The sequence below is a fragment of the Sciurus carolinensis genome, chromosome X, assembly GCF_902686445.1.
Source record: "Sciurus carolinensis chromosome X, mSciCar1.2, whole genome shotgun sequence".
NCBI lineage: Eukaryota > Metazoa > Chordata > Mammalia > Rodentia > Sciuridae > Sciurus > Sciurus carolinensis.
In genome coordinates, this window is record NC_062232.1 from 29,717,208 (window position 1) to 29,730,760 (window position 13,553).

Genomic DNA, 13,553 nt, shown 5'->3' on the forward strand with positions numbered 1-13,553 from the left:
CATTTCAGTCCCCATTCCCACCACCAAAGGCCAAGATCAAAGTTTTGCCAGGTTGTTTCTTCAGAGAGCAGTCTGCTTACTTTGCCAAGGATCTCTTCTTACTGTATCATCAAATGTTTCTTGTGTACACATGAACCTAGTGTTTCTGTGTGTTCAAACTTCATCTTCTTATTAGGACAGTAACCATATTGGATCAGATCTCACTCTACTGATCTGTTTTTACATTTGTCGCCTTCTTTAAAGACCCTAACCTAAGTAGAGTCACATTGGGAGGTACTGGGGTTTATGGTTTCAACATATGAATTTTGGGGAAGGAAATAATTCAGACAACTACAATATCATATGTGTTGTACTCTAAAAATATTATATAATCAGATGTTATATTTTATAATAGATTTCATATGAGTATATTTGTAATAATCTTAATTTTTCTTGTAATCTGTGCCTTTATGGACTAAATTATACCCTATTCCAAATGCACATCTGGAACCCCTAACCCCCAATATGACTGCATTTGGAGATAAGGTCTTTAAAGAAGTTATTAAGGTTAAATTATGTTATAAGAGTGGGGCCCTAATCTGGTAGGAATGATATCCTTATAAAAAGAGGAAGAGAGTGTCTTTCTCAAAAACCTTTTGTAAAGACACATTGAAAAGGTGGCCATTTATAAAGAAAATAAATTTCTACTATTTTAGCCACTCTGCCTATAGTATTTTGTTAGGGCAGACCACCACAAAGATTAATATCTTTTGATATAATTTTGCTTATTTGTGATCAATAATTTTATAATGTGATTAATTTTAGAGAAAATAAATTTTATTTATAATTTGCATACTCTGAAACTAAAACAGAAGCATAATATGAATAAAATGTACCCCACACTCAAACTATAAAGACATTTATAAGAATGTAAAATTACTATAACTTATTTTTAATTCCATTGAACTTTAAATAAATAGTTCATTCACCAAAAATAAATACATTGAGAAAAAGTAACTTACATCGCCTTATATATAACTTTAAATTAACTTGTGGTTTTTATTTCCATTTTCTTTAAAAACTTCATACCCTTCTTACTAATGTATAAGCATTAAGGAATATTATTTAATAGAATTGCATCAAAGAATGAATATAATTCAAAGCAACAATCTAATATGCGATTCTGCAACAGTGCACTGAAGTGATCTAAAAGAACATGGTTTTTTAATCAAGTAGATGCAGGCTTATATTCTAGCTCTTTTGTGCTAATGTGACCCTATATAAGGTCAAACACTATAAAGTCAAGGATGATAATTCCCAAAGTTATGGGATTGATAAAACAGTTGGAAATAATCAAATGTGCATTACATGACATAGTATATTATAATTCTTGTTGATTTAAAGGCAATGCAGTATGCTCTAAGGTTGTATTCTTACATTATTCCAATATAATTAGCCATTAGTGATATTGTCAAAACTGTCTCTTGTGATATCATTGTTGCTAAAATAGCTTTTTACTTAAAATAATATTTTTCTATTAGAAATGAATATCCTGCTGACATGAAAATGCCAGAGAACCAGTATTTATAAGCTATGTCCTCATGTTCAATAGATAGGATGGGAACTTTGTGAAATTTTTATAACTTTAAAATATAAGGCACAAAACTTTTCTTTCGATTTGCCACTTCCTACTTTTGATCCTTAAACATTGACTGAATGAGGTAAGCTCAGTAATTCAATAAGGCAAAAATTTAGATGCATTAATTTCAGCAAGTTATGTGTGCTTAAAACTTAATAAAATATAAATCAAAAGCAAAAAGTTTAAATACTCATGTAAATCCTTACGATTTGTATGGTTTTGAAACTAAACAATTTTGTGATAGCATCATTATACTCCATGGTACTTGTGATTATTGTGTTATTTTGTTGTGCTCTTGTTGGCATATCTGCCAGTAGTGTTGACATTAACATGGGTTGTTTCTGTTTTGACATTTTATGATGTGAGGATGCAAGTGTGGAAGAATGATTTTGACATTAAAGCTAAGCCATTCAGATTTATTTGCTCTTTATCAGCAAATACATGCCTATCAGGATATGTTGAGTGTGATAAAATTACTTAACATTTAGAAAGTGGCAGTATAGTTAATAAAATTTGGTCATTAATTCAAGATATGTATATATGTTTTATTTTGGAAATAAATATATTAAAATTCAAAATAATCATAAATGCTATTAGCTTCCTAATTAAATTTGATGACACAGTGGGTGAAGACTTTTATACAAGTGAAACATCACTTTATGCAATATATAGAAATTCATTTTCAGAGAGTGATAGAATTTTTTAAAGAGCTAATTTTTGAAGATTAAGTTTCAAATTTATAACTCATGGCATGTGAGTTTATTTTGAACACTGTAAATGTGGAAATACATTAGAAAAGCCTAGTGTGTAAAAGTGTAACCAAATAAATTATTAAAGACAATTCTCTATTAAAAGCTACTAACCAGATATAAAATCTTCTGAAAAACCTAAATGTATTGTCTTATGGATTCATGAAATTAGACCTTGAGATAGATTCAAAATAAAAAAGAAAGCAAGTATTGATAACATAATCAACCTTTAAAATGTATATTTTTCATGCTGACCCTTTACCAAGGTCTACTTTCTGCTAGACACTATATAATACTCAAATGAATGACATATGGTCCCGCTTCTCAAGAAACTCCTGTTTTAATGGTTCCCTCATCATTTTCCTTAAGCTCTCAGTAGCTTTTGATGGAAGTGATCACTTCCTTCTGAAAGCCTGTCTTAGAGGTTTGGGAATGTTGCTCAGCCATTGAACATTTGCCTAGCATGTGCAAGGCACTGGGTTCAATCCCTAGCACCACACACTGCACGCACAAACATACATGTACACAGACAAAACGACAACAACAACAAAAACAACAACCTTCATGTGAAATCTTATCTTGGCTTTGGTTACAAGAAAGTATTCAGGGCTGGGGAGATAGCTCAGTTGGTAGAGTGCTTGCCTCACAAGCACAAGGCCCTGGGTTCAATCCCCAGCACCAAAAAAAAAAAAAGTATTCAGTTTCTTCCTATGTCTCTGAGTGGTCTGCCTTTGTTGCACTGTGCAGGGTTTCTAGCTAATAAGAACATTTCCTCATTGCATTCTTACATGGGCTTTAGGTTGACAGTACCTGCTGAGAAGCAGCGTTACATTAAAATGAAATTTTGTGTACTAATCCAGTAATTCAAATATAATGATTTGTCCATGAGGATAGGAATTGTGTGAAAATTAAAGAGAAAGGATGATCGATTTCCAAACAAAGGAGTTTCTTGTGGGCAGTATTTCCTCCACTAGCTTAGACTGACCCAGTGACACATCACACTGAACAGCTGCAGAACTCTGCCCCCTGCTTCCATGCCCACAAAAGTTTCCTTCGTAATAGCTCTCATCTCATTCATCTTTCTATCTTCAAAATTTGAGCTTTCAGCATCATCTTTAAGCCTCCTTTCTCCTTTTTCTTTCCCTCACTTCTCAGTAATCAACGGTAAAGTACTGAAAGTGCCTTCTGAATTAAGCATTAGATCCATTCTTCTCTGTGAGATCCCTTATTGATGAGTGGATTTCTATGCCAGTAAATGAGCTGGATCTAAACTCCTGAATCTCTATTTGGAAATAGTTTTGACAAAACTGTACTGGGTTTCTGTAGTGGCTCTGGTGATTGATTATAGACATAATATGAAGAGTTTGCATAAAATTATTTTTAAAACTTTACAGTGAAAAAGCATATATACATATATAAATCTTAATGTGGTAAATTATATACATATATGCATTCATTATTTTAACTGTATTACATAATATAAATATCTACTGCTTCAGATATACATCACACATTTCCATAATAAAAGATTTCCCAATTTTTGCATACTTCTTTTTGAGAAAAATAGGTGATGGATTACCTTATATTGGAGTTTTCTATATTCATTCTTGTGTTCTGATTGGCATTCAACAAATATTATATGACTAATGATCTATTATTAGCTTCATTGAATTCAAACTTTTTCCAGCTTTTTCTTCAATATTGTAATGTTACAATGACAATAAAATGGTTACTGCACTGAGTACAAGGATCAAGTCATGATGTAATATTCAGTTAGCTTATAAGAATGGACAAGTATGATTATAGATACTTCATAAGTTCTTACTCGTTAATTCAGTTTCTTTAAAGGAAACATCATGTGTACATTTCATTATTAAGGGAAGTTTTAAAAATTAATAATTTAAATTTGAAAATTAAAATTCAACAAATATAAAATGCGTGACATTAAAATAATTTAATTGAAAGTACAAATGTGTATTATAATATCATAACTTGGGTTTTTCTTTTGTAATTTTAGTGCTCAAGGGGGATGTATTTCTCATGTACTGCCAGAATTTCTGCTTGAACCCCAAGATTATAAGAAGTGGCTTGAAATTTCAGTAAGAGAATATAATTTCTAGGCCAATCTACATTTATTATTAAATGTATGAATATTTGGGTTTTTTTTTTAAGATTTCACTTTAGAGTTCAGATTTTTATGTGTGAAATATACTAAGGTTTAAGTCTCTTTGGAGAGATCATATTTTTGTATGTCTCTGTGCATTGCTCTAAAAATCTCTATGTGATTCCTATGCAAAAATTATTACATGACTTTTCAGTGCTTTGGGGGGATTTACAAATAAAAAATGGTGTGAACTTATGTAACTCGTGTTCTTAAAATAAATTTTTATATCTTCCAAATAAAGTATTTCAAGTGCCAATTTCATCACCACTTCCCACTTCCTTTCTTCTGTTTTAGGGGAGAATAGCGAGAAGTTAAGCAATAATGTGTAGTTTTCTTAAAGTATACAATTCACTTTATGAAAACCTATTGAGAAGGGGAATAGATTTTGAGGATTCTGAAGGCTTTTAGGTAAATGTGCTTTATTGTGGAACTGTCACTATGCTTACCACATGACATGAGAGGAAAGCAGGTACCTGTTATTTAGCGCCATGCTGAGTTCCTATAGCTAATCCAAAGGGTGTGATTTCACCTGCACTCAGGTTTCAGGAGAATTTTGCATCTTGTTCTGCTGCTTCTACTACAGAGTGAGCTAATAAATGCATTGAGCGAATAAATCTGTCACTTAAATAAGGGGCTCTATGCTCTGGAAAGTTACCTGTGTTGATAGTTTCTAATATTGGCACATGGGAAACAAGCACTCTTGGTAAATGTATAAAAAGGGCAAGAAAATTTGCTGTTAAAAAAAAGACTACTATGCTGAATGGTTAAAATTTTAGACATACATTGCCTTGCATTTTTATTTATCTTGTAACATTTTATTTCTTAAAGTCTTCCAGTAATACTATGCCTCTGAGTTCCTGTACATCTAAGGAAAAGAGTTCTGTTATTATAGATATGGATAAGTTTGAAGACTGGAGTAAACATGCATGGACAGATGTATTTCTTCAAATATACAAGGTAACACTTCCACTCTTATTTGCTGCTCTTTTTCCAGTTAATCCACATGAATACTGTTAAATAGTGTTAAAGTATAAGTAATGCTGTTATAAAAGATTTAAAAACACAGTGACTTAAATAAGATTTTTTTTTCTTCCGTATGAAAATATCGAGAATGAATTGTTCAGTGCTAGGAATTTTCCTTCCATTCTCACTACTAGGCTTTTATCTATGAGTCTAATTTCTCAGAACAAAGAAGAGTAGGTAAAGGAATAATAGAGGGTAAGGAGATACCCTTAAAGGATGTCACCTGAAAAATATGTCATTTTCCTTTCGCATACCATTGGGAATTTAGTCATATTATCATGGCTATCTTCAAAGAAAGTTGAGAAATATAATCTGAGAATGGGCAGCTACAAGAATACTCTGGTACTAACTGGAAGAACTAAATGGACAGTACTGAAAATTATATTCTCTACCTCTAATACACTGTAGACTGTAAAGTTTTTCTGGAGTGATTCTCATTAGGATTCACACAGTTATAGGCAAGTCCAGTTTTGATGAGATTCTCAAAATTTACTTCTAGCAAAATTACACTTGCCAGTAGATGAACATGCATAAATTATGTCTTCCCACTCTGTTTTAGTCAGCTTTTTTGCTGCTGTGACTAAAGATCTGACCAGAACAATTTTAGGAGGAAAAGTTTATTTGGGGGCTCATGGTTTCAAAGGTCTCAATCCACAGACGACAGTCTCCATTCCTCAGGGCTCAAGGCAAGGCTCAACATCATGGCAGAAGAGTGTGGCTCACCTAGGAAGCAGAGAGACTCCAGTCTCCAGATACAAAATATAAATACCCCATAGCCACACCCCCAATAAACCACTTCTTCCAGCCACACCCCACCTGCCTCCAGTTACCACTCAGTTAATCCCATCAGGGATCAATCCATCCATTAGGTTCAAGACTATAATTCAATCATTTCTTCTCCGAAACTTCTTGCATTGTCTCACATGTGAGGTTTTGGGGGACATCTCATCTAAACCATAACACACTCCTTCTAATTAAAGGATAAACAAGTCTTGATTTCAGCACAAGAATCATTACTTAGTTTCCCAATGTAGCACTATGGATCTTGTCCACTAGGACCCACGGAGGTTTTCGTTGTCTTCTCCTTTGTAACCACAAACAGGTGACCTACAGGATGGGAGATAGAACAAGAAAAGAGTTAAATTGAAAAAATAATGAGACACTCAAAGGAAAGGACAAAATTAAGAGTCAAATAGTGAGTAGTATGTGTAAGACTCTGCCATTTATTCCTTTTAATCTTGAATTTATTTAATCCTCACAACCAGTAATTCCCAGTTCATAGATGAGGAAGCTGAAGCTCACAGGCACATATATTTTCTTCTAATATCACATAGATTTGACCATATACAGCAATTTCACATAAGAAATACTTATTTCTTCCTTGCTTTCTGCTTGGGCTTAGCAGCCCAGGGTTCATATTCTGCCCTCTGAGAATCTAAAGCCTCCAGTGCTTTTACCCAGTCAGACTCATCCTCTGGATAGTTCTTTCTTCTGATTCCCACTTTCTCCTGTCATTCTCCTCTTTTTCTTTCTGAATGTCAAGGTGAGAAGTCCTGCCTTTTTTGGGATAATTCCTAGAAGAGTATATGAGGGTATTGTGACTTTTAGCTTTGGAAAAAAGTCACTTTCTTCTTTTACTAATTAACTCCAGGCTACATCATTTATAATATTGCCCACTGATGGAGAAAATCTAAAGCAAAGAGTGGAAAATGCACTACTTTTTGGGAAAAGTAGACATAATGTTGGCTTATGAATTTTATTTACTTATTCATTCATTCACACAATCATTTGTATACTTAATTTGTTTAATCCATCTTGCCCAATCAATACTCTATGTGGATTTAGATACCAGGCATCACTTGTAAATGTAGAACTTAATAGAATATCAGGTGCATAGTATATGCTCAATAAATATTTGTTGAGTGAATTTATTCAGCAACTACTGTGGCCTAGGCTTTATACCAGGCTCAGGGAATGTATGAGTAAACTTGATATAATTTTTCTCCTCAATGGGTTTAAACCTTGGAGAAGGTTATAAGATGCTAAATATATAATTACAAGGAAGTTGAACAAATGCCGAGGCAGGGCAAGACAAAGAAACTACAAATGAGTTCACATAGAGAGGAGCATAAATTTGGGGGTGCTGAACTCTTAAATATGACTCAGAATTTGCTAAGCAACTTGCTTCGCAAGTTGAGGCATACTTGGAGAGAGAAGTAATATAATTGTGTGAGGGAAATGGTAATGGCACGATTTAAGCAAGGAAAGGTGAACTTTATTTGGAACCAGTAGGATATGGACAAGGACCACTGCAATGTGATTTTCTAATAGGAGAGAAAGATTGGGCTCAATTTTGAATACAGCATGAGAAAGTGGAAATTCATAGTCAGGGAACAAGATGGGGTCAGTGAGTGAATAAAGAGTATGAGGAAGAATCAGGAGCAAGGGGGGATTCTGGCTAAACCAGCCTAACAGGATTCTTGTTTAAAATAGGCCACAGTGATTAAACATCTCCTGGGGCATAGTGAAGGATGTGGAACCAAATCAGATGTCAACAGTGCTCAGATATTGAGGGTGGGAGATTTGTCCTAAGTTGATTTAGCAGGGGTGTTACTAAAACTGGATTTTACCAGATAGTCACAAATTGGCCTAAAAGAAGGTTCAGGAGCCCTACTAAAGTTTGATCAGAGAAAGAATTTTTGCCTTTACATAAGCCAATCTAAGGAATCTGGAATTTTTAGATATTATCCTGAGATTATACAAAACTATCGAAGGGTTGTAAACACAAGGGTAACATGATAGACTTTGCCTTCTAGAAAATATTGGAATATTTTCTGCTGAAGGTAGACAAGACAACAAATCTACAGTCATTATCCAGAATTGCACTTGAATTTCCTAGGTATCTAGTACAATGATAACCACAGGACTCATTTTTATTTTTTTAATTTTTAATAGATTTTCTTCATTCTCTTGGCATATGATTATTGCCTCTCTACTTTTCATCGCTGTTATCAATGTGCCTACTTACAGTAGTTCATTTTCCTATTTTATTTTGTTGTGGTCTAAGAAACTAGATATCCATACTTATTAAACTTTTCTATAAAATAAAAGCAAATACACTCTGACTTAAAGTGCACACATTTTTATAAATTAAGAAAGAAGTTAACTTATGGACTTTGATACCCAGGATTGTAGCTCAGAGTATTTATATATGCAAGAACCATAGTTTTAAATCACATATTTTCTGTCTTGCTTCCATGAGGTTTTGTCCATATAGTTGAGATTTGAATAGAGGAGTGTTCCTGCATGCGCTCTGATTTTCATCTTTATTGTAACAGTACAAGTCCATATTACACATGATATTTTAAAATCCACTTTGCCCAGCCATAATTGAACATGCCAAAGTCCTTTAAATCTTCAAGAAAATTTCCCTCTTATGGGCACAAAGATGATGGGAAAACTCAATCTAATGCTGATTGGTCACTAGTTCCTAAATTATCTTTGCCCATAGACAAGCATATGTTGGGAATATTATCTTTTGCATCATCAGTTGCATAAGGCCTATTCTGCTTTACCACCTACATGGTCTTAGGTTTGTTTGGTTAATCAAAAGTATGAAATACTGTAGACCTCATATTGTGACACATTAACTTACCTTAAGGAAGTACACAAGATAGGTAAATAAATACACAGCAACAGCAAAGTAGGGGTCTTGTGACTCAGGGCATAGCTTTAGTGTTACACTCATTCTACACCCAAGTCTGAAATGTTCACAAAAGTTGGGGTCTTGTGGGCCTGGATCATTTCAATGCAGGGAAACATTTAGGTGTGAGGACCTTTCAATTTTCTAGTATTGGCAGCACCCTCATTACTCAATTCAGTATCTTGACACTAATTTATGAGTTCTTGATTCAGCATATAATCCTCATCTGGACCCTCAATTAACTTGGATCTCCTGTAAATTTACTCTTGTCAATTCCTTGAGCTCATGATGTAAAAAGATTTCAACCCCATGTTAAGCTTAGTAGGCACTTCTAAGTCTAAAAGAAAGGTCATGAACTGGCCATTGATTCTTTCCTTCTAGTCAACCTAGGTATATTCAAGATGATTCTTCAGGAGAAATCCAACTATGAATATTGTCTAAAATATCTAGAGATTTATGGACAAAATAAATATGAAAATTTTCATCTGTTTTCTATGCCAATACATGAAAGACAATTTTTTAAAAAATAGTCATTAAGAAAAATAAGGCAAATAGAATACCAAAGTTCATGTGGAAATGGAAGAGCATATGGCAGTGGTGGGGAAGCAATATATATATATATAAATATATATATATATAAATAATTATATATATATAAATAATAATTTTGTCATTTTATTTTTGTCTTCAATATGCTCTATTGTGACATAGACAAGGACTCTATTCTATCACATGGCCAAACTACTGCCAATCACATTTCTTGAATCAGACCTTTACAAAAATGGGTACGTAAACAATGTTTTGTGACAGCAGGAAAGCATTTCCTGAGTATAGATCACTAAAACTGATTTACATAAACTTCATGGATTAGCAGAGAGCTAACAAGGAATTCTGTCCTCTGTAATCCTCATTCCATTCTTTAGCTCATCCATTATGTGGTTTGGATTTTAAGTAACAAATAATAATGCTTTCTCATGATATATTTGGTTTGCTTGAGATGAGGTCTTGTACTTTCTACATATATTTATTCTTCATTTTGTTTTTCTAGCAATTTATTTTTAGAGTATTTGATAGAACTATCATTTTGTGGCAAAGTCAAAACTAACAGATCTTTCACTACTAATGTTTTCAAAAACTCTCCTGTAGAAGTAAGTACTCAGGATGGTGGCTCTTTCTGTATTAAAGGTTACATCTATGCTCCATGTGGATCCATCATTAAATCTGTGTTCTTAGTCAAGGGTCACTTGCAGATCTTGTCTCATTTGCAGAGTAGAGGTGACAGATGACAGCTGAGTCCTGTGCCAGCTCAGGTTATTAGCCTAAAACATTTATTTCATCAGCTGGACTGAGATAATTCATCATTTGATATTCCCTAGAAAGGGATGGGAGTCCTTTTCAAAGGCATTTAGTTATATTTTTATAGTACATGACATTTGAAACTTAAGAGTTCTAGATCACATAACTGCCAGAATAAAAGAAAGAGGTAATTCTGTTACACTTCTATTAAAAGTGCCAAAATGGTGCAATTCACATTTGTGGATGGCCATTCTCTCTAGACATGTGCCAGATAAAAAATATTCAACACTCAGTAATGGATTTTTGATGAAATTTTAAAATATTTCCCATATAAGAAAGAAAAGAACAGTTTTAGAACTGTCATAACTTAATAATTTTTAAACTGTAGCTATTTGAGATATGACATGGCATAGATATGTACTACATAAAGAAATGAGCACTTTATTCCAAAGTTACAATTAACATTCTTGACTATGAAAATGCTTATATTAGGTTGGATTCTCCTAAAAGCAGACTCTGAGGCAAATATTTGAGTTCATTTAGTTTGTTTCAGAAGTGATGTCACGAAGCAAGGATAGTAGAATAGGGAACTGAAACAGAGAATATAATGAAGCTAATTACATGTGGTTTCAATCAGATTTCATTGTGGGCAATTGAGACTCAGTCCCACTAGAGTTTTATGGGAGACATTATAGAACACATCTGAGATTTATCCCAATATGGTAATGAGGAAGCCGGAGTATTTAACTACCAGTTCCCTGACCATTTTTTGTAGGGTCTGCTTCTGGGTTCATTATCCTCTGGTTCCCTTGGCTTGCTTTCTGCTGGCTGCATGTGCACCCTCATGCCAGAAAAAAAAAATCCTTCCAGAAGGAATTTGAAGGTGTTCATAATAAGCAGTCTTCAGAATGTGGAAGTAAATGCTAGGTGAATATGAGCAAGATACCTCCAAATATCTATAGCATAGGTCACTCAAATTGTGGTCTTCATATCCTTGTCACTGGAGAAGTATCTATTAAATATTTGGTCTGAAGCAATAAGCTGAGCTTCTAATGTGTACTGTAATGTAAACCACACTCTGATTCCTTCATTCACAATGTGTGTGTGTGTGTGTGTGTGTGTGTATGTGTGTGTGTGGGTGTGTGTGGAGTGAGAAAGAGAGAGAGTGTATGTGTGTGTGTTAGGGTTAGATAGTAGTTTACAAATCCTTCATCTCACATAGAACCTGTGCCCAATGGCTAGTTAAAGTGTAACTTTAAAACTTTAAAGGGTGTCTATTTAGTTCCTTTGCCCATTTATTAATCAGGATATTTGGGGATTTTTTGGTGTTAAGTTTTATGAGTTCTTTGTATATCCTGGTCATTAATGCCCTATCTGAGGTACAGATGGCAAAGATTTTCTCCCATTCTGTAGGCTTTCTCTTCAGGTTCTTTATTGTTTACTTTGCCATGAAGAAGTTTTTTTAGTCTGATGTCATCCCATTTATTGATTTTTAATTTTACTTCATGCACTTTAGGACTTTTGTTAAGGAAGTCATTTCCTAAGGCAGCATGTTGGAGTGTTGGGCCTACATTTCCTTCTAGTAAGTGCAGGGTTTCTGGTCTAATTCCGACCCCAAAAAACCAAATTACTCAATCAATAAATGGACAAAGAAACTAAACAGACACTTCTCAAAAGAAGAAATATGAACATTCAACAAATATATGAAAAAATGTTCAATATATGAAAAAATGTTCAACATCTCTAGCAATTAGAGAAATGCAGATTAAAACTGAACTGAGATTTCATTTCACTCTAGCCAGAATGGCAATTATCAAGAATACAGGAACAATAAATGTTGGTGAGGATGTGGGGAAAGGGTCCAATCATACATTGCTGGTGGGACTGCAAATGGTGCAACCATTCTGGAAAGCAATATGGAGATTCCTCTAAAAACTAGGAATGGAACCACCATTTGACCCAGTTATCCCACTCCTCAGTATATATCCAAAGATTTAAAATTGGCCTACTACATTGATGCAGCCACATCAATATTTATAGCAGCACAATTTACAATAGCTAAGCTATCGAACTAACCTAGGTGCCCTTCAACAGATAGATGAATAAAGAAATTGTGGTACATATACACAATGGAGTATTAGTCATAAAGAAGAAATGACTTCATGACACTTGCCAGTAAATGGATGGATCTTGGGACTATCATGCTAAGTGAAATAAGCCAATCCCAAAAACCAGAGGTCTAATGTTTTCTCTGATATGTGGAAGCTCACCCACAGTTAGTGGGGGAGGGAAAGAATAGAAGTTCAGTAGATTAGACAAAGGGGAATGAAGGGCATAGAGGGGGATAGGAAAAGGAAAGACAGTGGAATGAATCTGACATAACTTTCCTATGTACATGTATGAATACACCACAGTGAATCTCATCACCGTATACATTTATAAGACTGGAGTCTTAATTAGATTAAGATATATTCCATGCTTGTATAAATATGTCAAAATAGACTTTACTGTCATATGTAACTGAAAAGAACCAATAAGAAAATGTAACTTTGAGTGTATCTTTGCTGTAGTACTCTACTAATCAGACACAGAACCCTTTACTTAATATTATTTATTTATATACAAATAAATTGCTTCATGATAATGTGTGCATGTCATGAATGGTGGTATGATATAAATATGCCAGTCTTTGTGGCATAGGATGAAAATATGTCAAATTATAAAATTTTATGCACTTTATCATCTTAAAAGCAACCTCTTCAATAAATATCAATGTGATAATCAGTTTTGACTGAATAACTTACTACTTTGATTTTCAATTTTTTTTTTGATGCTGGAGATCAAACCCAGGGACACTTGGCCCTGAGCTATATCTCCACCTCTTTTTATTTTTATTTTGAATTAGGGTCTCACTAAGTTGCCAAGGCTGGATCAAACTCGTAATCCTCCTCCTTCAGTCTCCTGAGATGTTGGGATTTCAAGTGTTTCTCCACACCTGGT

General features: G+C 33.9%; 1 protein-coding gene across 1 annotated transcript in view; it reads left to right on the forward strand.

Annotated features, from left to right (window-relative positions):
• The window catches only part of Cfap47 (cilia and flagella associated protein 47), a 403,733-nt gene that overhangs the window by 150,977 nt on the left and 239,203 nt on the right, over nt 1–13,553 (forward strand). Inside the window, 2 exon segments of the mRNA XM_047535909.1 lie at nt 4,385–4,466; nt 5,360–5,488. Coding sequence (XP_047391865.1) covers nt 4,385–4,466; nt 5,360–5,488 — 211 coding nt within the window.